Source organism: Siniperca chuatsi, linkage group LG18 (genome assembly GCF_020085105.1).
Source record: "Siniperca chuatsi isolate FFG_IHB_CAS linkage group LG18, ASM2008510v1, whole genome shotgun sequence".
NCBI classification, from domain to species: domain Eukaryota; kingdom Metazoa; phylum Chordata; class Actinopteri; order Centrarchiformes; family Sinipercidae; genus Siniperca; species Siniperca chuatsi.
Genome location: NC_058059.1, coordinates 9,183,748 through 9,210,965, shown reverse-complemented (window position 1 = coordinate 9,210,965; position 27,218 = coordinate 9,183,748). Strand labels below are relative to the sequence as shown.

At 38.1% G+C, this 27,218-nt stretch overlaps 1 protein-coding gene across 9 annotated transcripts in view; it reads right to left on the bottom strand.

Moving 5' to 3' along the window:
- Positions 1-1,422: 1,422 nt before the first annotated feature.
- mapk10 (mitogen-activated protein kinase 10) overlaps positions 1,423-27,218 on the bottom strand; it is a 38,527-nt gene continuing 12,731 nt past the window's right edge. For 3 of the 9 annotated variants that reach the window (XM_044174422.1, XM_044174427.1, XM_044174426.1), the window contains exons 3-14: positions 26,293-26,462; positions 22,174-22,303; positions 21,638-21,696; positions 21,390-21,528; positions 20,180-20,345; positions 19,111-19,182; positions 13,733-13,915; positions 11,307-11,431; positions 10,419-10,445; positions 9,224-9,287; positions 8,757-8,834; positions 1,423-5,853 (exon numbers count right to left, since the gene is read on the bottom strand). In XM_044174422.1, the coding sequence (XP_044030357.1) occupies positions 5,711-5,853; positions 8,757-8,834; positions 9,224-9,287; positions 10,419-10,445; positions 11,307-11,431; positions 13,733-13,915; positions 19,111-19,182; positions 20,180-20,345; positions 21,390-21,528; positions 21,638-21,696; positions 22,174-22,303; positions 26,293-26,462 (1,356 nt within the window). In that variant the 3' untranslated portion in view covers positions 1,423-5,710. Of the gene's footprint in view, positions 5,859-8,726; positions 8,835-9,223; positions 9,288-10,418; positions 10,446-11,306; positions 11,432-13,732; positions 13,916-15,259; positions 15,332-19,110; positions 19,183-20,179; positions 20,346-21,389; positions 21,529-21,637; positions 21,697-22,173; positions 22,304-26,292; positions 26,463-27,218 lie in introns of all 9 variants that reach the window. The other 6 variants (XM_044174423.1, XM_044174428.1, XM_044174430.1 and 3 more) reach the window with 6 other exon arrangements.

The window sequence follows — 27,218 nt, the reverse complement described above, 5'->3', positions numbered from 1 at the left end:
TGTCATTGTCTGACCAGAAGTCCAAAACCAAAAGATATTCAATTTACAATGATATAAAACAGACAAAAGCAGCAAATCCTCACATTTGATAAGATTGAATCATCAAATGTTTTGACAATTAATAACAATTGTTGTGGAGTAATTTTTTTGTGAACTCTGTGTGATAACTGTGTGATATAAAAAGTAGCCCTGCTCAGGAATTTACAACCTTGTCTACAATTGCTTAATATACATCCAGAAAACGTTACCACAGTATAAAGGATATAGGAAAATTTGTGAGAGTAAGCAAATTTATATCATCCCATGGTGTTTATCATCTTATCGCCCACAGTATTTAGTAAAAGTACTTATGTGAAAATACTTCACTACAAGTAAAAGTCCTGCATTCACAACCTAACTTAAGTGAAAGTGTTTAAGTACTATCAGCAAAATGTAAGTATCAAAGTAAAAGTAGGCATTGTGCAGTAAAATGTTCCCTGTCAGTAATTTACTTGATGTTTTTAGATTAATATTACTTTGTAGTGTCACTGTCCTGTGAGAACCATGTGTCTCCAAAAACTCAACTTTTCATGAGCTCAGAAAAACAGCCCTGTTTTCAGCTTTGTGACGATGCATTTTCCAGCAAATCCAAGGTTTTTTTTTAAATAGTGTAGTTATTTTAAGAAATAGGAGAATTTTCTCAACCCATAAGGGAACACTTAATCCTTACGTTTTTTAGAAAAATTAAAAATCACAAAATTTGGCGATACACGGTTTTCACTGGACAGGAAGGAAAAATTGTAATTTGAAAAGTAACTAAAGCTGTCAGATAAATGTAGTGGAGAAAAAAGTACAATATTTGCCTCTGAGATGTAGTGGAATAGAAGTATAAAATTGTATAAACTAGAAATACTAGTACCTTGAATTCGTACTTAAGTACAGAACTTGAGTAAATGTCCTTAGTTATATTCCACCACTGCCCACTTCTAACATGAACATAACACTGAAGTGGTAAAAGGTCAGTGCACTTGCTTTCATCCTGCAACACCAGCACATGGGAGAACTTTGCCTTCAGGGCTTTCTGCCTTTCTTTTTTCCTTAAACCTAACCAAGTAGTTTTGGTGCCTGAACCTAACTAAGTAGTAAGGCTTTCTGACAGAAAGCCCTGAGGGCAAACCTCTCTCATGTGTATAACACCAGGCAACATTTTTTACTCATTCTGCCTGACAAGTGGCTAATGGATGCCAGCCTTTAGATTGTGTGTCCAGCAGAACTGAGAGGGCCTGAAACTGAATTAGAGTCTGTGTAGGTGGGACTCAGCGTCACTGTGACAGTTTGGACAGATGGTTGAGAAGAAGCAGAAACAACACTAAAGGCACATATAAATCAAACATATTAAATTGCAAATCACCCAAGGTAAAAGAAAAAAAAGGTACACTGTAGTCCAAGATCAAAGGTTTTGTTTATTTTCAATCACATACATATACTATTTTTACATACACAGTTCCTTTAAAATATTGTGTTTACAGTAACAGCTTTCAGTAATTTTTTTCTTTTTCTTTTGCATTTGTTTTGACTTTATTTGAAACGCTATAGCCTGAAGCTTTGAGATCAGCGTGAAACGGATACAATTTTTTTTTCAACCTGACTATGTCAAAAGAATGATTCATTAAAACAGCACGGAGTAAAAGAAACAAGAGAGAAGGAATCATAAAAGAATCGAAGAACAACATCACCTGATTCAGATGAGCTATACAGGGTTTCATTTGTAGAGTTCCACATTTCAGTCCACATTTAAGACTCTAAACATTTTAGCATCACCTGACCCTTGCAGTAGCTTGCCTCCCTGTTTGAGTGCAATAAAGTGTTTATTGCATTGTTGGATTGTTGTTATTTACGATATGACTTGAAAGAAAGAAGTGAAAATTAATAAACTAAAGGATCACAAGTACTGAGTCCAAAGATTTTATGTTGGCACAGCTGAGTACAAGATGTATTCTAACTTGTGACATGTATTTCATATTGGCAATAATATTATGGCTGAATGACAAGTCAGCCATCTTCAGATTACAAATAAATGGCTAATAGACATGAATTTGGCTAATCCTGAATCCACGAGAGATCATTTTAATTCCCTCGTGACAAAAATTAGGAGCAGGATTGGTAGTTGACACATTTCTAAGTCTAAGGTTTATGTGACTGAACATGAATACACACATGATCTACTTCCAAATACATGACTGTACTGACTCTCCATCAAACATTCTTAAAAGCAATCCCACAAAAGTCATGATCTTGCGTTGAAAGAAAGATCTGAAAACATATACTGTAAAATAATCTGTCCAGATGCCAGATCGCATCTTCCAATACAACCTGACAGTTTGTGTTCAATGCTGGTTAACTTGAAATCACACACACACACACATACACACACACACACACACACACACACACACACACACTGATGACAAAGCAGAGCAGCAATGATGTGAGTGAAACAATTCATTTCTACATTCAGTGCTGACAACCCAGCTGTTTCTGTGTTCATCTCTACTTCAGGCGCAATAAACAGTACCAAAAGCACCTTTTTATTACAACAAAATTGTCTGGAGGGATGTCTTATAAAAAGATCACATTCAGAGAAATTAAAAAAAGACAGAATATGTTTCAGTATTTGTACTCAGTGACCAGAACATGTAAAGATAGGAAAAGAATAATGTAGTTTGGATGGTTAAAATGCCCTGTAGAATAACTGCAACAGTACCATGTGTATTTGTGGTATAGGAGTCAACACAAACACTAGACCCCTTTGTGAGAAATTCATCTGAACATTTTCAAAACACAAAAAATTTCAAAGTTGCACCCTGTTTTTGAAGGATTGCCCTGGCCAGACCCTGAACAGAAAGCCAAGCTAGCCGTAGCTTATTCTGGAGAATCCACCCTCAGTTACCCTCTTAGCTCTGTGAAGGTACTGTAAGTCTGTGTGCGGTTCACTGTACACAAGCCACAGGCAGAAAGAGTATTAACAATGTAGCTATTTGTTAAAGTTATGTATATAATTTTGGGGAGGTATTCTGAGACATTGTATGTACAGTGACAGGGTGATTTAGGTAGACTCCATGCAAAAAGTAAACCACTGTGTTGTAAGAGCTGAACCGGAGATCACAGATATACAGTTAGACTGTACATTGACATGTCGATTGACATGTTAAGAAACAAATACGTGAAATGTCTACCCAAACAGTGCCGTCACCACATCTCCTCAAGGATGTTTTAACAATGTCATGACTGGGATTGAACCTTTACTCTAAACCAGTGGACATATGAGCCATGCAATTTCCATGAGTAGGAAATACAGTGATGTTCTTAGAAATTGTTGTAAATAGTGTTTTGACGTGCGAGAAACAAACACAGATGTCCGCATTTGAAATGTTTTCTTTGCTTGTAAATGTGATTTCTTGTCAAGGGGTTTTTGCCCATAAACCCACCAAACCTGCATGAGAACATGAAATATGGCAGTGGAAACCAAGATAATGAGAATTCCTGTCTTCATTCACATTTTTAACTAAGTATAAATAACATATACACAACTAATAGATCACCTACATGGTTTCTAGTTGGAGTGTATTTTATCTAAAGCATGAAAAGAAAGCTGTAGTAACACCTTATTTGCAATCAACCATTGCATATTCTGTAGCTGTAATGCTCTTGTGAGTAGTGAAAATATACTATGTTTTGAATGCGATGGGCATCAGATGGCTGGTTCTGGGTGCAATATTGTATGTAGGTGAGGATTTTGTCTCCTCTTATTCCAGTCTGCCAAACATACTGTACATCTTCTTTAATTTAAAAACAATGGATTTAGAGTGAGAGAGAAAGAGTGTACTACAGCTGCCAAGCCTTTGCAAAGATCAATGCAAACAATGTATGTAAGTGTTTGTGTGCAAGCTAGTGATTCAGTTTGATTGAAAAATTTAATTAAATCAATATGCATCTGAGGAAAGCAATTTGATTTTACACCACAAAGTTAAAGCGCCGACATCTGGCCAAACAGTGTTTTTTTCTTAAATGTTTCCACCAGATGTAGTGGCTTGGGGATTTGGAAAGTTTTAAGGCAGAAAAAGAAGAAGCAGGAGGAAAAAATACCAAAAATAATGTAATTTCTGCACTTACAATGCTTCATTTCAAAAAGGCACTTGCCATATTCAGGTTCCATCTGTCAAAATAAATAAATCAATAAATAAATCTTCCAGCTAAGAAATAATGTAGTCAACATAACTGTTGGGTAACCTCTAACCACTTCCTTTTTTATTAACAAATGTTAAAATGATTAAGTGTGTAGTGTGTAGTGAAATAATGATAAATGAGTTTACTTTAGAACAAAATGATACACTGCTACACTCTTTGCCCTTCACCCTTAAAGTACCTACTGCATCATTTGTATCTCTTTCTAAAAGCCTTGTATGTTTCAGTCAAATAAATAGGCATAGTGTCCTTGTGGTAACACCACAGTGAAACCGACCAACCTCCTGTGTCTATGAGGGGTTAATGGTAGATAATGACATGCAGGGCTGTGGGCCAGCCTGTGGGGTGGTGGAGGGACCGATCATACACTGCCAGGAGAAATAAAAGGGACATTACACACAAATCAGACTTTTTAAACTCCTTAAAGGTAATCTTATCAAGTCTGAGCACAATCAAAATAATTCACTCTACTGAGTGTACTGACCCTTTAAGTCCCAAACTCTGCCCTGACATTTACTAATGTCTTAACGGCTTGCCTGTGGTTAACAAACACACACACACACACACACTCACACGTCCTATCCTGTGACCAGACCCCCCATGTCTGGATTTGAGTTAGTTTACATCGTGTATAAACAATAGTCTCTATACAGACTCATTTTAGCATACAGTGAGATTAGCATTGTTTTAAATCTAATCATGCAGGACTACAGCAATAGGCAGGGGCAACTGAGGTGGAAAAAAGTGATGTGGCAAGGTGCGCTAGTCAGAAAAAAACTCCCAGTGTACTGGCCGTCAGTCCCACTCTGTGTGCCCTTCAGCTGTACAGAATTACATTATTTACAAGTAGCGCAGGGAGCGCCGCTCTAAGTGAGAGCGACTACATTTCCCTGCAGAATAACCACATAAAAACACTCAAATCAGGCAACCTTACATTGGGGATTGTGTTGGGTAGAGATGAGGGTGTCTAAGACCAAGCCTAGAGGTTAAAATACAGCATTGTCATTACATAAGGATTGGATAGGGAAAGGGGAAAAGGAGAATGAAGTTTGTATTGTACAGTAGTGATGAGCAAAATGGCAGCCCACCTCGCCACAATGATTGGAGCATAAATGCTTTTGTAAGGAATTGGGAGACCAGCAGCCAGTCAATATGCACTTTACAGGAGATACAAGTCTAAGCATTTGGTCATTTTTGTTTGGATGCCATATACAAAGTATGTGGGGTAATATAAGCAAAGCAACTAGAGGATCATTAACATATATCTCAGCTCATTTACTTCAGTTTAAATACCACTGCTGTTTTTGAATGACAATGCACAGGCTTTAGATTTCATCATTTCAGATTCTGTGTTTCCATAACTGTTTTTGTTCTTAATATATTCATTTTGATCTTTACTCTTTTTTTTTCTCGTATTTTCAGTTGGTCATTTCAGTTGGGTTCTTCACCTTCGGAAGAACATGGGGTTGCGCAGGCAGGCGGCTAGTCACCTGCAACACCCCAGGGGTCCTGCAGAGGTCTCCAGGCTGCTGTCAGTGTCTGAGGCCAGGGTCTGGTCGGTGGACATGGAGGAGATGTCGTTTATGGAGGAGGAGGGAGGGAGGCTCTCGCTGCTGTTCACGGCTGCACCTGTGCTAAGGGAATCAACAGCAGCAGGGGGTTACAACGTAAAAGAGTCCTGGCAAAGACAGGTGCAGAAATACAACAAAAAGATATACAGTATTTTGTAAGTGCACACAAAGGGTACAGTGAGAAAAATGTTGAATATAGCTGAATTTGTTCCACGACATCGAGACGTCAACAACATCAACAACACCTGTGGGACACAACAATCACAGTGTGTCTATGATGAGACAGGGGTAAGTAAGGTTTGGGTCCAAAAGATTTCACAGGAAAGGTCGTCAAAGGCTGCATTGTTTCAGCAATCCACAAGAGTGGGCTTGTAATCATTTACACGCCAGCAAGTAGCTACTTAATGGTTATTAATTTCAGTATAAACCCGGACATGGTTAGGATTTTATCATACTGGCATAAGTCAAGTTATTTTGTTTTGATGCCATAAACGTGTTGATATGACAGCAAGTATAATTTATGTACCACAAAAGGGGTCTGCTATGGCTGGGCTTAGTGGAAAGCATTCTTCAATGACACAGTTATATGTCATTTTTTTTGCTCAGGCATTCACCCTTTTTTAAATAACAATCCGATATTCTCATAATGATGTTGCTTTGAAGTCAAAGGTGGAAGCAGCTGGCAGAGTAAACGTTTTGAGATTTCATTAAAGAACTCTTAATTCAGTCTACTCAGCTGCTATTTTGTCATTAGTAATGAGATTAACACTTCACTGAAGTCCCTGGACGTCTCTGTTTGATGATTTTCTTGCATAAACTGACTCTTTCTGGACCTGACATGCCATGGTACAGATGGCATAAAGACTGAGGGGGATAAGATCAGACAGATGGTACTGGAGGTGGAATGGGATTTGTCCATAAATGTGGAACGTTTTGAATATTATTGGAGGTTTGGAGGTTGACACAAATCTTCAGTGTTACGTGGATCTGGGGATCTGTCAAGGAACCACACTGCTCAACCTCTGTGGGTTTGGAGAACACTTTCATCAAATCCTCAGTGAGTGGATTCTGCTCTCTTTGAAAGGTTTATGAGCAAATCAATAGAAAAACAGGCAGTCTGCTTTTGCCATGGGAGTTGAAAAAGTAAAGCCTGATTAAAAAGGATAAGGATGAGAATATAAGGGTATTGCCAATATGAGGAAATCACTAAAACAATCATTTTTACTTCCAAGCATACTGGTAGTCCCGTAATTTCTACAGAGGACATGTACAGTGCAGGCAAACTATAAATCTGCTGTTTGTGTCCGTTCCCTGTGGGAGGTTATTGCTTAATGGAGACTAGTGGGCACTTCAGCTGACCCAAAATAAAACGGAGAACAAAGCAGGATTAATGGCTGGCATTAATTCCAGCAGTCACTTCACTTGAAGGTTTACTTACAGAAAAAAACATCAGAAATATCTGTTAAAAGTCACCATGCTGGTGCAGCATAAGTTTAAATCTTGAAAGCTGGCTTGAGCATAAACTTCACTGGTAGTTGTAAGAAAGATTAATAAAATGGAAGACTAATTGAGCTTCTAAATCACAAGTTAATTAAAAATAATTAATTGAGATGTGGGATTATAACTCTTGTTGTGTACTTCTTTGGCACTGCTAACAAGGTCTAAACCATTTCTCAATCAGCCGCCCTCTGCACACATTTAACTACTTTTCTTTTGATATTTCCAGAGGTATGAAAGGATTGTGTGAGGTAAAGTGAAGACTAGGAATACAAGTGAATGTGTTAATAATATTGTAGATAATATAAGTATACAGTGTGGCACAAACAAATACTGTAGCACTGGCCAGAAAATATGTCTATAAATAATATTACTGCATTAAAGATGTTAAAATCTCCAACACACACACACATGTAATAATACAAAAAGAGCTCCAGGACCTGCCTGGTTCTGAATGAGGCATGATGTGTACTCTCAGCTCTTTTGTTTTCCTGCTACAGTAAAACACTGCCGTCTGCAGCTACTGCACTGTATCTGCCACACTCAGTGTCAGACACTAGGCCGCCAGCCAATCTGCTCAATTACTAGTTAATGGCAAAAAAAAGAAGAAAGATGAAGGTGATGAATTTGTGAGAGGCAGAGTGAAGAAGATCAAGAGATGAAAAACAGCTGTTGCTGTTGTGTGTTAAATGATTCCCAAAGTATGCGCTATTTACTCATTATAATGTCTGAAGTCTCATCTTGTAATATTTCAGAGCAAGACAACACGTATTTGCTCTTTAAACTAAAAGTTATCTAAGATACTAATATTTGATATTTTTGACTCAGCTGTCAGAAAGTTTAAAAGTTTAACAACTTTCTACAAGAAGAGGGCGTCTATACAGGAGGGTATTGTGAGAGACTACGTTTGTTTATATCAAAATACACCTGTTTTTTTATGTAGAATGGCTGTTGTTTTAACCTAGGAATGAGCTCTTTTTCACATGGATCAAAGTGGCCTCTGGTTGGTCAATATGCTAACTTGACTCCATACTGCCTCTCTGTGGCAAACCATGAGAACAACACTTAAGGTCCTTTGCAGAGATCAGAACAGTATAAAATGTCAGATGCAGCTGAGGACTGACATTTCCTGTGATGGATCCCAAAGGACCCAAATCTTAAGTCATGACGTGTTAAACATATACACTTACACACTCAAAAAAGTACTCACACATTCTACCATTAAATATTCTGAATTAAGAGGCAATTAGCAATTACTAATTAGCTGTCCTACAATGCCATTTAACAAATACACTTGGCACAAAATGACAACACTACACAACATTTAACTTGTTTAAAAACAGGAGATGCAAGGGACATAGACACATGGTCAACAACACGATGGGTTTATCTATTTACAAGTAACTCCAGTAAGGTTATAGTAAATTCACTTACAGAGCGATTAGGGTTATGCACTGAGAGTACCTGAAGGTGAAGGCTGTCCCTTCACAACGCCATTCTTCGTTCTCTCCTCAAAATTCATCACCTCTTTGTAGATTAGTTCTGCCAAGGAAAATTAGGAGAGAAAGTCATTCAAAAAGGTATATATATATGCAGGACAAGGAAAAGAAGACAGTAATTTATCCCTTTTGTTCCCTGGACTATTCCCTGGACTGGCTTTAAGGACAATGTTGTCAAACAGCACAAAGAAAACACTGCATGATAACATACAAGCAGATAATAAACCAGAGAATTTGAATGTCAGACAATCGAGAAAAAGATATGTTTAAAATATAAATACAACAATTTTTTATTTTTGTCTGACACACTGTTAAAAAAAGATTACAGCGCATACAGAGTACAGTGTGTTCTAATATTGCCAGATCACCCACTTTTGGTGATTTCCTGTTGTAATACAATATTTGTTTTTAGTTTGGATAAGTAATTCTCACCTTTCCATTCATCAATGGAGTGTTCTCTTTCATCCAGCTGCTTGTCATAGATCTGAGGTGGAGGCTAAACGGGAGAGAGCACAACCATCATTTTAGCAAGGGTTTAGCGACCAATCCAGTCAACAAGATTCATTTAACATAACATTTATATGGCTGATATCACTGGATATCTCCAGGTGGAATATCCAGACGAAAACGACTTAGAAACAAGAGGTTTTAAAAGCTTACATAATGATGCATCAAATTTGGTAATATGAAATTGTTGACGAATGAATAAAAATATGGGGATGAAAAAAATATCTGAACATGAGATGCACATTCATCTATTAACATAATTTGACACTTTAACATTGCATTGTATGTACACAAAGACATGCTGGGTTACAAAGTAGGCACATGTGGATTATGAAGGAAATAAATAATGTAAATGAAGGAACATAATCAGACAGTACTTTATTTATCCTTAATCACATAAAATGGTGATTGATTTACATAATTTAAACATCAATACATTGTTTGCCCTCACACACATATATCAGAATATTTCATTAAACAACTGACAGACAATGAGATAAGAACAAATGTGGTGGGTTGTCCAGCTAAAGTGCCTAAGTCCATCTCCCATAGGATTGTCATTTCATCTAACAGGACACAAATATGCTGTCTGGCACCCAGTCAACCCTCCTTATCACTCATTCATAGTGATCCTGCCCCAGACTCTGACACCATAATCTCACTGCAGGTGACAGGACCACCCATAAAACTCTCTGATATGACCTTGGAGGGACAGTTACAGGTCAGCTTTCAGCAGCTACAGCAAGACAGAAGTGAGGGGGTTTCCTCAAACAAGGACTTATCAAATAAATTTCCTAGTACAGGTGTTATCACATCTCAGCTTCTTACCATCCTAAAGATGGTTTATATGCAGCCGTGTGGATTTGCACACAAGCATAGCTGCACCTCTTCTACACACTACAATAAAGCCTCTTCATTCCAATGATGACATTTTAGAACAATGCCATATGCAGATTGTATTCTGTTCTCGATAATATGTATATTATGATTCTTTTTTAATCATGATTAATGATTGACAGTGCTGACCCAAATATGTCCAAGCGTCTCCTTTAATCTACAATCTTTATAAACAAAGGTCCCATTGAATAATTTTCTTTGATGCAGGGCGGTTGTTATTTACCATGGATATTTGGATGAGATCTCTGGCCTTCATCAGCATGAGATGACATTAGAGAAAGGGAAAACAGCAGAAAATGTGTTGAAATGCCATATCATACATACCACATCAACTCTAACAACAATATCATTAAAACCATCAACAATTCGACAACTTAGACAAGTGCACAGTCATGAAATCCTCTAAAAATGATTAATAACTGCAATGGAGGTGTGTCATGTGGCATCTTTACAAAAGCTACTACTAACCAGCAGGACATTTCACGTAGCAAAGAGTAACGCTGAAATTCATCAGCTGGTCATGCACTAGTGTATTGCTGCAAGTAGAAGTGGTATCTGTACAACTTTATGGAGCTGCAGATGGCTTTTTCCCAATCTCACTGTCACCTCATACTAATGAGGAACTGATGAAGTGAAATAAGAAATTAGACTTCACCAAATCAACCAGAAACACCACCACTCTTACAGTAAAAAAACAGAACCAGTCAGTCTTTTATAAATAGCAGCAAAAGGTGACTTTCTTTATCTAAAGGAGTAGCAAAAATTGGGGGTTATTTTACTAAATCTAAAAAACTATTAAAGTTCAGAACTCAGATATAAAGTATAAAACCATAAGTGAGAGAAAAATGAAAATGAGATGTGAACCAAAAATTTTAAACACAATCATAAATGTACTGATGCAGCAATTTTCACTGATACAGAACATACTGTAGTTGTGTTGTAAATCACTATAATTGATTTTGTTTAAAAAACAAAAATAAAATGAGGGGAGTCATCATCATTATTTTTTGTACACCACAACGAATGCAAAGTAAACAGTGCTGACCATTCAAAGACAGGGGGAGAGGACTGCGCTTGGGATAGTAATCAATTCACTGCTCTGCCTACTCACCGCCTCCACCTCAGCTGGATCATACCACACGTTGATGTAGGGGTGCTGTAAGGCCTCGTCCACCGATATCCGTTTAGCGGGGTCGATGATCAGCATCTTTGACAGCAGGTCTCTGGCCTGGCTAGCTGTGGTTTGAAAAAAAAACATCTGGTTGAGATCATGAGGCAAGAAAATATTCCTCTGTGCCACTAATATGCCAAAGGGAAAGTGAAACACAATAAGGCAGAAAGGGAGGAAGAGAGAGATGTCAGGGACTAAAGAGAATAATAAACAACAGATTCTCACAAAGCCTCAATCACATGTGGATTAGCAAATAAACAGACGTTTTCAGAGCGGGAGCTTTAGAAAAGAGTATTTTGACTATTTGTTATTGTGAATTATGTGGGCAAAATTGATAACATGTATGTAGTGAAGATGATTCTGCAATACTTTATCAGCCATGCAGATATCTCTTCCTTTTTGATCTAATTGAAATTCAAGATTCTGTCCCATATTCGTATCTCTGATTAATGCAAAATGTAGGTCTTGTTGCTATTTCTTACAGTCTGATTCAGTTAACTTGGTCTGAAATAATTTATGAAATCTTAGAAATGACCTGCTCCCATTGGTGTCTTTCTAAATGTAGTTTTATAAGGGCATCAAGTATTTTGAAAGCGCTGTATTTTTTTTTTAAGCATTTGGCTTCACAACATACAAAAATGCCATCAGCATCAGCAGTCGCTCAGTCTCTCTACCCTCAGGCCCCGTTGGACTGATCTGAAATCGAGAACCCTTCAACCACACACCATCCCTTTCCTATAGACACTGACCCCACTATAAATAGCTCTACAGCAGCAAAGGACTGAAGAAACTGAACTGAGGACAGAGATGGACAGATGAGCCAGGCGCACCCTCTGCGTTCTGCCTCAGCATCAATCAGTCAATAACAAAAGGATGGTAAATCTGTAAGACGACTCCTCTATCGCTCTCCTTCCACCTTTCCTTATTCCTAATCTATCTTTCTTCCCGTCTCTCTATCCAACAGTACTGTCTATGTGTCTCTTCCTCCTTCAGTTCAAAAATACCAAAGCCCAAAGGATATCTGCCTCAGTTCCTACCGCGCACAGTACAAAACATACAAAACAGCAGCACTTCAACCTGGTCTCACACCCTCCCACTCTCTCTCTCTCTCTCTCTCTCTCTAGGTGTATCTCCTTTAACACTGTCAATCCAGCAGGAAGCAGCCGGAATACGAAAGTGATTCATGATCATTTTACCAGACAGGAGCTTTGATGTAGGAGCAGGGCAACAGAAAAAGCATATTTTGCTATATCTCATTGGAGGGAATTTCCACTTTTTAAAATACTGGGAAGAGAGATTGCACTTCGCAACTGAGACAGGGATAAGAAATTATGTCTTGGTTAACCTTTTGCATTAGAATAGATTGAATTCACCAAAGCTCACAGAATGGGGTTCAGAAAATACACTTTAGCTAACACATTTCAGTTTAATGTGGAGGTCCAAAGGCAAAATGTAAAATAAATGTCTTTTGAGGTAAAAGTTGACCAAAACAAAAGTTTTATTTCCTATATATGAACAAACAAAACTAAGAGTCCACAGCCACGCTAGCTGCTGTTTGAGACTGTACTTAGGCACAGCGGTGCTTTGAGCTACATGCTAACATTAGCAAACAAACATGCTCACAAAGAGTTTAGCAGGTATAATGTTTGTGATGTTCTACATCTTAGTTTAGAGTGTTAGCATGCTAACATTTGCTAATTAGCACTAAACACAAAGTACAGCTGAGGCTGATGGGAATGTCATTAGTTTTGCAGGCATTCAGTATTCGACAAACTAGTATCAAGTGCTATGAATCAGAGGTAGTCAAAACTGCTCAAAGACTGGCTATATATTTTATTGAAACATTTATTGGACAAACATCATATTTCTGTTATGATTTATAGCAGGCATTATGATTTTAATGGCACCTCCTCGGTACTCAGTCATGTGTGGTGTGAGTTGTAAAAAACTTGTTTTTACAGTTGCCTTGCTAAAATATAACTTTATCTCTCACATGATTATCTTGTGTGTAATTTGAGAGATAAACTGTAATTTTATACACCTTATGTTTCAGTGCTTCTGTAGTTAACAAAGATGTTGGCATAAAAAAAAATCCTATGAGTGATTTTACGGTGTGGGTAATTACTTTTTTGTGAGATCATCCTGTTAATACTGCAGAGCTCTACACTACAGAATCGCACCACAGGGACATTATGTGTGTCTGTCTATATAGACGTGCAAAGGTTTTAAATTCAAATAATCAATCAATAAAATGGAGGACACATAGACAGTGGACAATTACATGCATGACAATACCTCACAAACACGTCACTGCAGTCTGATAAAATGGCTAAAAAACAGTTCATTCAGACAGTTCAAGTTCTCACCTTTGAGTTTGTTGTGCTCAGAGTCAGCAGGGAAAAGGCAGTCAGGGAAGAGCTTGGGAAAGGTGAGGCCTGCATACTTTGGCCGGTTCTCGACATAGTTCCTCACTGTGGGCTGAAGCTTCTTCATGAACTCTGGTGAGGGTGTGCCCAGCTGCTCAATCACCTTGTTCCACTGGTCGATGTCTGGTGTGGTGGGTCAGGATTAAGGGAAACACACATGGACTATGCAGCATCCTGTATGCCTCCACTCAGGTACTACTCCCACACAATATTATGTGTATTTAAGACAAGTAAAAAAAAACAAAAAAAACAACTTGTCTTTTGATTTACTCATAAAAGGTTGTACTAATGATAATGGAGGTTGTGAGACCAAATAAAATTAATTAAAATAAATTAAGAACTGGGTCTGTTAGAGTATAATGACCAAGGATACAAATAGGTGGAGTGCTAAAAAGCATGATCACCAAGTCTCACTAAGTTACTTAAAGTATTTCTGATCTCAAACAGCTAAGTCCCATCTAAGCATCCATGAGAAATGACAAAAGGTAGAAGTTTTTCTCTTTAAGTGAAATAAGATCATTTTGAGAATTATGGGCCTCAATATGCATCCGATCAATATTCCGCCAATAAATGACAAAAAATCATTTTATGTGTGTATACGAAGTTCTATTAATACATCTCTTTTTAAATGTATTTAAGCTTTTCTTTTCACTTTCTCTGTCCCTTATATGACTTTCCCTTTCATCAAAAACTACCAGTTTTGTGGGAATTATTATTATTTTTTGGCTTCCTGGGACTCAAATAGATCTCAAGTGATCCCTTGTTCCATATGACACATTCATTTTGCCTTGATATCTGTTTAAAATACATGACATGCCTACTGTACATTCCCTTTGCAATGCTTACCTAACAAGCAGGAACAGACGTGCTGATGAGCCTCCTGGCGAAAATATATGAGTTTTAAATTAACAATAGACCTGTAAAATGTACATGTGGTTGTGTTTGTGTGTGCAAACATGGTTGTGGGGTGTGTCAGCTTGTGTTTCCCCTCCCTGCTGGCAACAAATATTTCCTCTCTTACCCCTCCACACACTCTGAATGAACCCCTCCCCTCTCAGTGTTCTCACAGAGGGTGCCAGTTGAGGAAGTTAGCTGCCAGGGCCACCAGAGATCCCCATTACTTCATCTTGCTGGAACGCTACACACTTCCACCTCCTTTTTGTCTCCATTGCACATTGGCCATGATCCACCCAGTGCTCAGTCAGGCATTTTTTTTTTCACCCACTAAGGTTCTTATCCATGGCTCTTTGGCAAGTTGTTGGATTCGCTCAGACAGCTTGAGGTGTTTTTCCACAGTGTGTCAGTGCCAAAATGCATGACGCTCCACTGTGTTTGGAGTTATTCAGGTCTTGAAACAGGGCTTCGTGCACCTGAACGAAACTGCTCTCAAGAAAATGCTGTGGGGTTTCTACAATATTGAGGTTTACATGTGAAACAGAGTGAGGGTCTGAGAGGTCAGAAGGATACGGTCAGTCCCAGGGAACAGCACTGTCCCTCTTATCACCTCTCCAAAGATGCAGCCGACTGACCACATGTCCACTAGGGTCACACAAGCACACACACATGCACACACACACTCGCATTACCAACATTTATCAAAAATCACTTAACACTTCTACCTCCTAAATTACTTATATATAAGTACATATAAATACATGTTCTAAGCCTATATTTGTTAATTTTTGCGAAATATGTGTAAAAAACCCTCTCTTTCCTTTACTGTAAAACCTGATAATATTTTTGATGACTCATCTTGAACTCAGGTGGGGTTACATAAATGTATCCCATCAAATGTGATTTGGAGAACTGCGGACCCCAGGTCTGCAAACCAATGGGAAGAGAGTAGGGTCCCAATATATGCGATCACTTCCCTATACATGAGGGTTGTTTTTTTCATTTTTCTTTTTTTTTATTATTATCATTTTATTTTACCAGAAAACAGTCACGTTTCTCTGCTCAAGACTTTATGTAGTATTAATGTAATGTTTTTTGTCAGGTAAAAAACTAACTTAGAATTCTTTCTTGTTGTGTGCTAGCTATGAAAGAAATACATGATAAATTACCTAAAAAATACAAACATAAATTGCAGGTGATGTTAGCCTGTTGGTTGAAGCTATATATAAAACCATGTGAAAAAGACTGTAATATAATATATCCTCTGAAATAAAACTGAAAACATAAACCTCTCTTGTGTTGCTAGTGACAGTGTTTGATTCTTTTGAATTATGTGTGCTCCTACTGCCTTCTGAACATACATAAAATGTAATTATGGAAATCAAAAAACATATTTTCCAATATTTTCCCGCTCAGGATAAACAGTACAGTTACTTAATTGACAAACACAAAATCATTATATACAACAAGCTAATCTTTAACAGCACATTAACTGATAATGTTTAATGTTAGCATAAAGTTGGATAGTTTTGCCACACTTTGCTAATGTTAAAATGCTAATTTTAGCTAGTTACAAAACATCTTTATAAAAGACTGAATACCTGAACGTTTCACTCTGTGTGGCTCTTTGTGTGCCTTTCTTGGTTTTTTATTTCATTTATAGCAATTTTTTTACACAGAGGGCACTATTACCCTCTCATTCAGAGCGAAAAGGAGTTAAAAGGAAAAGTAGTAGCCTATTTGCTTTAATTTTATTTTTTAATAATTTTTTTTTCCTATTTTCTTCTTTTGTGGTAGAAAAGGAAGTGATGCATTTCACCTAAAGGGACCCTACTCTCTTCCGTTTCCTCTGCAGCTGCACCCTCTTGGTGATTTGGGGCTAGCTAACTCTGCCCATTAGCCTACTTGACAATTAGCTTGTGGGTAGCTAGCATAGACTGCATACGTAGCTAGCTTGGTAGCAAGCAGAGCGATATATTAGTAGGAGGCGTGTGTTTGTATTTCTGCAGGCAAAAAACTTTGCTTACATTTCTGTTTACATTACAGGTCTAATCTATCATTTCACCCTTATCCTCCTCTAGATCTAACAACTTGTGTGGGATGTGATTTAAATCCCTTGCGTAACTAAACCCGACCAAATCCAAATCCATTTTCACTAGGAATATGTCACATTACTGAAGCTAAAGATGCTCTCACTTCCGTTTCACTGTGACTTGGCACTTTATAAATGAATAACAAATAAGGTGTGATACATTCCTAAAATTAAGTAATACTATGCTACTTCTGCAACAAGACAATATCGCATAGCTGTGCATTTTGCCAGTAATTACCTGTCTATATTTATGCCACATGTAAGCCACAAACAAAATAGATATACTTCACTTCCCTTGCCATCACTCCATAGCCACTTATTTAACACTCTGCTGTACTAAATGGCCATCAAGCACCCGATCACCCTGAGGCTCACGGTGCAGTGACCTGTGTATGTAGACTGCTGTCCTATATCATCATTTGACAGACACTCAGGCAGGTGCAGATAACCTCAGTCAGGTCAATACTTAAGGTCGAAAAGGCTATGAAGTAAATTAAGATTAGCAACAACAGGGTACCTGTCTGCCTGAACTGATCTATAAACAGAAGATTAACACAAGTGTGCATGACTAAAGTTCATTGATCTACAGTAAGGAAGGATGGAGTGTTAGATGCTAAGAATTTCAGGTCGTTATGAGAGCAGAGCGAGAAGGAGAGAGATATTGTCGAGCTCATTGCAGGGGTTTTCTAGTTCTCCAGTGCATTAATCTTTCAGGGACTGCATGTTCAGGGATGCAGAGACCAGAGCAGAGACCAGAGCACTAGCACTTCTCACTGCTTATCTGCCTCTAAAAAGCTTACAGTAAAAAGTTTAAAGGATGATGCTGGCGATACGTTATATTTTTGTTATTGTCAACAAATCCCATAAAAAGACCAAAACCAACAATGCGTTAGTCCATAACATGACAATACTTTCTGACCGAGTCTGTGGCTCCCAGTTCCTACTGAACACGTAAATCTTCAAAAACGTGTCACAAGTCTGGACAGTGTCGTTTTTAAGAGGTGTTACTCAAACTGGAGTAAATAGTGCATTTGATGAAGACTATTATTTTCAACTAGGGATTTTGTGAGCTTGTGAGTAGTTAGCAGCAGCAGCAGGATGGTGTATGTGGGACTGACTCAAAATGAACTACAATACCCATGTTCATCATAAAGAAGGAATGTGTCACCCAGTACAATGGTGTGGCTCATTCATGTGTTTTTAATAGCTTTTGGACAACAGTGGAGTTCTATGGCACTAACGATTTAGCTATATCAGGCTTTGGCTACACAGACAATACTTATCCTTTAACACATAAATAATTTCTACTTTGCAACATCCTGGTTTTAATACGTCTCCATCATGGCAGCTGTCTAATTTTTTTAATTAGACGCTAACATGCCAACGGTCTACACCTTTAACCTTTGAATTTTCCTCACACTTCCAAGTGAGTTCAGCTAAGCTGCTATTAACAGATTCTCAAAATGAATACATTAATCATTCATTATTAATTCACTGAATGCTAAATAACTATGTCTGACTCACATATGTGGGCACCCTCAGATGGCAAGATGTACTTCACGTGTGCACACATGAACACAAACTCAGCATGGGGACTATTTATCTAAATCCATCCTTCTGAAAGAAGTCATCTCAGGGATGCAACTACAGCCCCCTCACTGCAGGAGAACACACCAGGAAGCACTCTCAATACAACAAATAGCACACACTTAAATATTCAGAGACAGAGAGAGCTTCCTCTTGCCAAAATATTAGACTGAAAAAAGTTTAAGATTCAGACATACTGACTTAAGATGCTTATTGTATTAGGTTATTGCAGGTTAAATTAAAAGTGTTAAAAGAAGATCAGTTGGAATTGATAAGGAAATGTGTTATAAAGACAGCCAGATGTGAGTGTGGTTTAGTTCACCTCAGTAACATACAGAGAACATCAGGCCAGGCACAGAGTAATCTTCAAAGTAAATGTAACTAAGAAATGTAAAATGATGGAACTAAAGTAAAAATTTACCAAAATACCATGTGAAAGGTACGTTATGGCTATTACTGTATGAATTAAACATTTACATTTTTTAAAGGAATAATGGACAAAATGTTTGTAGCTACTATTTCATTAATTCCAAACTCTCCAAGCACTTGATTCTAAGAATGTTTTAAAAGGCAGTTGAATCTGTCTTGAGTCAGACACTTGAAACCCATCATCCATGTTGAAACCCAACATGGATGGCAGTATTTAAAACAAAGAATTTTATTCTTCATTTTATATACAGCAGACATAAACCTATAAACAAAAATAATGTTACCATCAGATAACGTCGCTGTCGGACAAGGATACAGTCCCGCCCAGGGAAGAGGATTTTGTGGCGCACCATTTCTCCCATTATGCACCCCACCGACCATATATCCACTGCACGCATAGAGGTGACAGTGAGACGAAGAGGGAGCAAAAGGAAAGAGAGGAAGACTAAGGTTAGTGTTAGACACTCCAAGCTTTCTGGGAGAAGCAACAGTGATTAGAAACTAGCTGTTATTTAGTGAGGGAGAAATAATTCGCAAGGAGCATGTTGCATGGAGATAAATTAGAATGAAATACAGATATAGACAGCAGAGGAAGAGCAAAAAAGAGAAAAGCAAAGCCTTAGAAGGGCTAACTAGCAACAGGAAATTCAAAGCCTTGGAGCCTACAGGCTTCTATCCATGGGAGGAATATGGCTACTGAGTCATAGCTTAGGCTGGCATTCAATCTCATGTCTGATGTTCTGGGGGCTTTTAATCAGTGACTCATGCCTCCATCACTTCAATTCACTTTAGTTTATTTGCAAAGTGCAACTCAAAGAGTTGTTTGTTAGGTTTCACAGATAATGCCACATGTAATTTTATCTTTTTTTTCCCTCACCATTAATGCCCATGAAAACACGGACAATTACATTTTTTGCTACAGTCAGAAGCTCCTGCTCTCTGTTCTACTGCAGGTAAGTCATTGCGTCCCACTGGTTTAAAAATACATTACATACGACTCACATAGACATACTGCTGCTATAAGGTAATTCACTTCTTAAAATGACTGTAGCACAGTTGAATCAAGTTTTAGTACTGGCTACAGGTAGATGTTGGCTCCCCTCTTCACTGCCACCACAAGAAAGAGTGCAGTTTTGGGGAAAAAATAGCTCCAATAAACTCATTTAGTGATACACCATTGTAGCAAATACTGCTATACATACACTTATCAATATCTGTGAGCTGTTATAATTGACTGTGGCATATTCATCAGCGGGTGTTAGACTTTTTGTGTGCATTAATAAAGAGAGCAAAAAATAGAATGACTCAAGTGTTATCCTTTAAATATGTCTGAATTTCATCTTCCATGCAAGATTTAATCGCACTGAATTATCATGAATTCTCACCATTCTCTTTGTATCCCATGCCCAGGATAACCTCTGGGGCTCTGTAGTATCTAGTCACCACATAAGGGGTCATCATGAAGCTGGTGCCTGCAGTCCTGGCCAGACCAAAGTCCAGGATCTTCAGGGTGCAGTCTGACTTCACCACTATATTGCTTGGTTTGAGGTCCTGGAGATGAGAAAAGACTTGCATGAGAAACTGTGCATATTTAGGTAATTTACAAACCTTCTTTTCTTCTTTTTAAAGGAATAGTTTGACGTTTTGGGAAATGCGCTTATTTGCTTCAAGTTATGTGGCCGTTAAATACTGTACTGTTAGCTTAGCTTAGCACAAAGACTGGAAACAGGAGGAACAGCTAGCCTGGCTCTTTCCAGAGGTAACAAAATACACCTACCAGCACCTCTAAGGCTCAATAATTAACACGTTATATATCGTTTGTGCAATCCATACAAAAAACAAAGTGTAAAAACAACAATTTGGCATTTTACAAGGAGTGTGCAGGACAATTTTTAGGCTGAGCTTTAACAGAGCCAGCTAGCTGTTTTCTTCTGTTTCCAGTCTTTATGCTAAGATAAGCTAACAGACTGCTGGATCTAGCTACATATCTACTGTAAAGACATGAAAGAGGTATCAATCTTCTCATCTAACTCTCTTCTAGAAAGCGAATGTCAAAAATGTCAAATCTTTGTTTTAAGTTTCAATACCTGCCTGTGTTAGTTAAATTTTTTATTTTAATCAAAACTACCTGAAACTGTGAAACAGTTTTAAAGTAATGATTACGTTTTCTTGCCAATCTGGATTTGCCATTTACCCGTGCACTGTGGCAATGTCTCTGCTAATTCCCACTGTTGACCTGGGGTGATTGTAAAGGGCCATGTGCTTCCTCCATTTGACCTGCCGGCGAGGAGCTTCACTGGGAAGATGTAACACATGCTATATCCCCTCGATCCTATTTCCCTTCATGTAGGTGGTCTGGCCAAACTAGTCAAATCTGCTGGTGCATTGACAAGGACATGATCGGTCATGAACCCTGGTCACTGCAATGTTTCCTCTGTGCCACGTGGATCGCCAAATGGGTGACCAAGGGTATGTCAAGGTTTATGGCAAGTCTACTGATGTTAGACTGTAAATTGCTATCCCAAAAGATAAAACCCATAACCCAAACGATATTCAGTAGTTAAACAAGAAAATTGAGGTGTCTTGCTTTCCTACCCTGTGAATAATGCCAGCTGAGTGCAGATGTTTGATACCACACAGCATCTGGTAGAGCAGGTAGGACATTCTCTCGTGGTCAAGCTCCATCTGAATCACCTGGCACAAGTTGGCATCCATCAGTTCCATCACTAGGTACCTGAAAGGTATGATTGAGTTATTGACTAGCTTTTCTTTGCCTGTTACATGAGCTAAATTAATATTTTTCATGGAAAAGTAATTACGCATGAAGATTTTACTATACTCACACATCCTGGAATTCCTCTAATGATTTCTGTGGTGTGAAGACATTTAATAAACTGATAATCTGAAAGAGAGAAGAGCATGGAAAGGATCAACATATGGCTAGTTAAATATACACACAAATTCAGAGTTACAGCAAGGGACGGGGATTCAAGTTGGTAATGACCCTGATGAAGGACACTGCTGAGCGAGAGACAGAGTAAACCGAAGAAGTGAGTTAGAACAAAAGAGTGGGGATAAATGTGGAGGAGAGGAAAAAGAGACGGAGAAGAAAAGAGCACAAACTGCGGCACTGGAGATTACATTAATGCCTTGAAGTGCTCTCTGTTTCACTCTCCTGCCAGTTTGGTACATTTCTGGAGGCATGGAATTTAGCAGAGCCACAACATTGCAGTCGCTCGTCTCTGTTTTGTAGCGAAGGGATTTATCGAGAACCAAAAATAGACACGGACTGGGGTATAGCTTAAAACTGACAATGGATACATTTTCCTTCTTTCTGCATTCCTTCCTACCACTGTTACCCCTCAGCTGAGTCACTTACATTTTTGTGATTGACACATTTCATGAGCACCAACTCCCGGTATGCCCTCTTGGCATGGGTCTGGTTCTGGAAGGGTCTGCTCAGCTTCTTGATGGCTACATTTCTGTCCAGGACAGCATCATAGCCCGCACTGCAGAAGAAAAAGCATAGAGAACAGCAGAACAATTTAGTATTCATAACTGGATGATTCACACTGTGATGTGTGATTGCATGACATTATGACAATCCACCCTGAAAGTCATTGGTCCCAAAAACAAAAGGATTATTTTCCACATCTCCAAGCAAACAAAGACTCATGGAAACAGATGACAGATGACTTTGTTTTAAACTCGGAATTTCATCTAGAAAACATTTTCCTCCATAGAATGAGTACGATCTTGTCAGAAACAAAAGAAACATCAAAATCATACTCAGATATTTAGGGAAATATGCTTGTTCGCTTTCTTGCAGAGTTAGATGAGAAGATTAAAATTGCTGGTACTTACATCTAGATCAAATTCAATATTAACACTACTACTCAAATCCAGTAATAACCATCTTGAAATAGTGCGTGAATACCTGTTCTTGCCATTCTGCCGACATTAAGTGAATGCAGCACAAGACTCCAAGAAGTCACTGTGACCGGCTAAAGAAGCAGTCCAGCACATTTTACCATTGGACAGAGCCAGGCTAGCTGCTCCCAGCTAAACTAAGCTTCTCCAGTCTCCAGCTTCATATTTAACGGACAGATAAGAGAGTAGTATCGATAACCGTTATCATAAAACCACAGTTTGTCTGTTTACTGTACGTTTTTGTGTTGTGTTAATTGTGTTAATGTGTTAATTAGCTAACTTTAGAGGTGCTAGTAGGTAGATATATTTACCTTTGCACAGAGCCAGGCTAGCTGTTTTGCCCCTGTTTCCTCCTGTTACCCTGCTGCTGGCAGTAGCTTCATATTTACCATACAGACATGAAAGTGGCATAGTGACATAGTACATATACTATATGTCTTCAGTGTCTATTGATTATTCAAAGTAAGCGTATTTCCCAAAATGTCAAACTATTCCTTTCATTCCACTTACAACCATTCAGATGCGACAGCCTACCATGAACACTGACTTCTCCAATTTCTAATTATTAGTATTAAATATCCATTGATGACGATATTTGATTATGATATGATTAACATTATTGATGTTGCTGTATTATAAACAGCAATGAATAGTACAATACAATGAAATAGAGGGTGAAATGTAAGTTTATTATAAGTAGATGTTTTGTTTTTCCACCAAGTGGCTCAACCTATTTTAGAGGTCATTACAGCAGAGTGAGTTCTTTGCTGGCTCAACACAATCCCAACCCCTGAGAACCTTTGGGATTTTGGCTCTTTGTGTAGATTTATGTTTTCTTTCAATGAAAGGCAGTACCTAGATGAGAAAAAGCAGCCATAAAGATGCCATGCACATCACATTCTCAGCTATATCTTAGACTGTGCCTTTTGATAAATTCTCCCTAAAAGAAGCTACAAATTGTGTCTCAAGCATAGGTTTCAAGGCATCTGTATGCAGGCTTATTGCAACCCTACTCAAGATGACGCTGTCTGTGGGTTTGTGGATGGCTGAGTTGGATACACTGTAGTTCGTTATGTCTCTGGAGACTGCAGGCCCGGGATGGTTAGTGACCATGGAAACAGTGGAGCCTTCATAAAAGCATTGATCCAATAGGGATATGAGTCTGTCATCACTTTTCTAGCTGAGAGAAAGATGATGTCATGACCAGCTAAACTACTTAAAGCCTTCATCCCTCCTAAGATGCTTCTGAAAGCTCATCTTGACCGAGCACACAAGTCATAAGGGCAGAGATGTGCACAGATTGGGATGTTTGTGGGCGACAACATTGGCAGAGTGAGTCTTAGCTGCGTCAGTGTTACAAGTTTTCTCTCATTACCGTGTTCTCAGGCTTTACAGGGGCAAGAGTCTCCTGATTGCATAAGAAAAGCAGAATACATACTTACTGTACTCACTGTTGATAAGCTTTTGGATAACTGCTTGTATGTGTATTGTCATTTCCTCTGTGTACAGTAAGCTGCTGTGAGTGCATGTATAACTGATAGTGGAAAGCAATTCAACTGTCTGTGCAAAAACAGACAGATGTTTATGTAGATGTGATTGTGTCCTCCAGTTGGGGATTATGCTGAAGCATGGTAAGCAAGTCACTCTAATTATTTTATCATCATATTATGACAAAACCATCCAGCATAAATACACGTCACGGTCTTGTGGTATGTTGTTGATGTGCTTGCTAATCTAAATGAGACTATTTCCATAGTGTATCCCATTTGATCTCTATAATCAGTAAGACATTATATCAGTCTTTGGGGTTTTATGTTGTTTGGTTGTGGTAATACCATCACCATATGACACCAGATGACAGCTGTGGACAGAGCCAAGCAGCACACAGCAGAGCAGGTTAAATTAGATTTGCACTGTCTCCCTGCCATCCATCTCTACAATATCCTTCAAATGGGCACAATCCCAGCATTAGCAGTTACAGCCTGCCCAAGCTCCTTTGCAAATGCACAAAATTGCTTTGGAGCGGAAGGGGAGAAGGGCAGAGGGCCGAGGGCATGGGAAGCAAAGAAAGGACAATGGGAGAGTGTGAGTGGAGGGCAGGGGAGTTTAGAGTGTTGAGAGCCAGTGATTCTTCAAACAGTATATAAAGAAATGCAGAAAATAAACATCTCTGAGGCAAATATATCACAACAGTGACACAGCATTAACATAAATATAATTTATAGATCCGTTGGGTCATTTGACAAAGACTGTAAGATGCATTCCTTTAAGTGGAGCTTTGGCAGTGTTTTCACTGCGTTCTGACAGGGCAGGCATGAGTTGAATTACAATGAATACGAGCTCTCTCTGCAATCCGGATTAAGGATTCACTTAAGTGGCCTTCCTGTTAGGCCCTTATGGCCCACACATCCATATTCTAAACAACAGACATGTCATCGGCTCATAGCGCTGGAGAGGATATGAACCTGTGGTGAATCCAAATACCATAAGTGGCCAAATGCTCCACATTTATGCACTTCTACTGAGAAACACTACTGGTATTTTGACACTTTCTTTAAGTATTAACAACTCACTTTAATTTTCTTGTTGGCTTACTCTTATTTATTATTTTACTTTAATTCAAATATAAAATAAATATCACTGCTTATTAATTCATAAGTGGAAACAGGTACACTTCTTAGTTGGGTGCTCTGCTTCAAAAAGGTCCATCAGTCAGTCAGTCAGTCAGTTGAAATTAAAATTCACCAAAACAATCAAGACATAAGGAGATTCTTTTGCTTTTTTACCACTGGAGTGCTGCCATTTTCCTGATTTAGTTTTGGGGAAACAAACACATTACTACCTCATTACTTTGTGGTTTCGCTAAAGCCTAATCAGTATTTTTTTAACCATGTTAATTGCAGATATATTCACAGCAATAATTTGAGATGTTCACCTATAATTCTTGTGCCTCTCAACTGATCATAGTATAAAATATAGGCTTGTTTTACTGTTGCATTTAAAACATTACTGATAGAAAATAAACATTTACCAACAACAGAAAACATTAATTATTCAGATGTATTTACCCCTTTAAAGGAACCTGTTTGCCATTACAGGATAAAAACTCAAAGTATGTCAAAATGACCAAATGATCCTTTAAAGAAATAAAGGGTTTCTACATTCACAAGCTTTAAGTTGAGCTGATCTATTCATTCTCTTTTCACTTTGCTCATCACAACATTTCTGCAAAGATGAGTCACATGGCTGCATGCTGTGCTTTCAGATGTTATGATTGGCTAGGCATAATGGGACCACATCAGGGTTTTCAGGAAAACTGAATTACACCATTACACCACAGTTTTCTAAAATTAAATTTTGCAGCCCTTCACTCACATAACAGGGAAAATAATAAACAGATATTCTCCTCCCTTAATAATCTCCCATAGCAATAAAGTACAAGACAATTAGAAAAACAACTTACATCTAAATGAGATAATCACACATTAAATACTACATTAAAAACACATGAAATAGCATGACATGATGTAAAACAGGACATAAAATAAATGCACAGTTAAGTACTTACCAGACAATTCCCTGAGCTCCAGAGCCAATGGGCTTTAAATTCTGGTAACGTTTTAAAACTGTGAAGGTGGAGTCTCCCACTTCCACGCTGTAGAACTGGTTGTCCACTTTGCTTTTGCTCATGTTGTAATGTTTGGCAATATATGACACATCCACTTGTTTTCCAAAACCCTGCATGAAGTAAACACAACAGGAAAAACTCTGTTAGTGATGATGAAGACCATTTATGTGTTTACTTACCTGGCAAGTAATAAAACATCTGGAAGGGAATCATCAATTCGCAAAATAACAGTAAATGGTACCACTAAAATTCATATTGTAAATTTTATGTTGTTATTATTGTTAAATCATCAACTATCAATAAATTGTTTAACCAATTAACAGTCAATATGTATTTAGCTGCTGCTACATTATCGACGCCTTGTCTGCATTTAATATTAGTCTATATTGGTACTTTCCAAACAACAAAAAAGTGTGTGTTAGGGGCATAAACAGGACAGGACATACAGTAGAGTTGAGTTTACATTTACATTGTTTCCATGCAGAAATGTAGACTCTATAATAGCCATGTAATGACATTAGTGCCACTAATGTCTTTACTGTATTAACTAAATACATTATTCTTTTATGCACACAATAATCAGGCTATAATTATTTGGGCAGAGCAGTCGAACAAATGGTGCCACAACAAAAATATCAGTTAATTACAGACTGGGTAATTACAACACAGCTCACAAACCAAACAAATCTGTGTCACTGTGTATTACTGAGAGGCACAAGTTTGAAACACTTCCCACAGACGCCATGAAAAATGTATATTTGTGATATAATACATTTAAATTCAACATGGCAAGTCATCCAAACCTATGATCTAATTATTTCAATACACTGGACTGCAACCTTTAATGTACAGCCAGTGGTACCTAA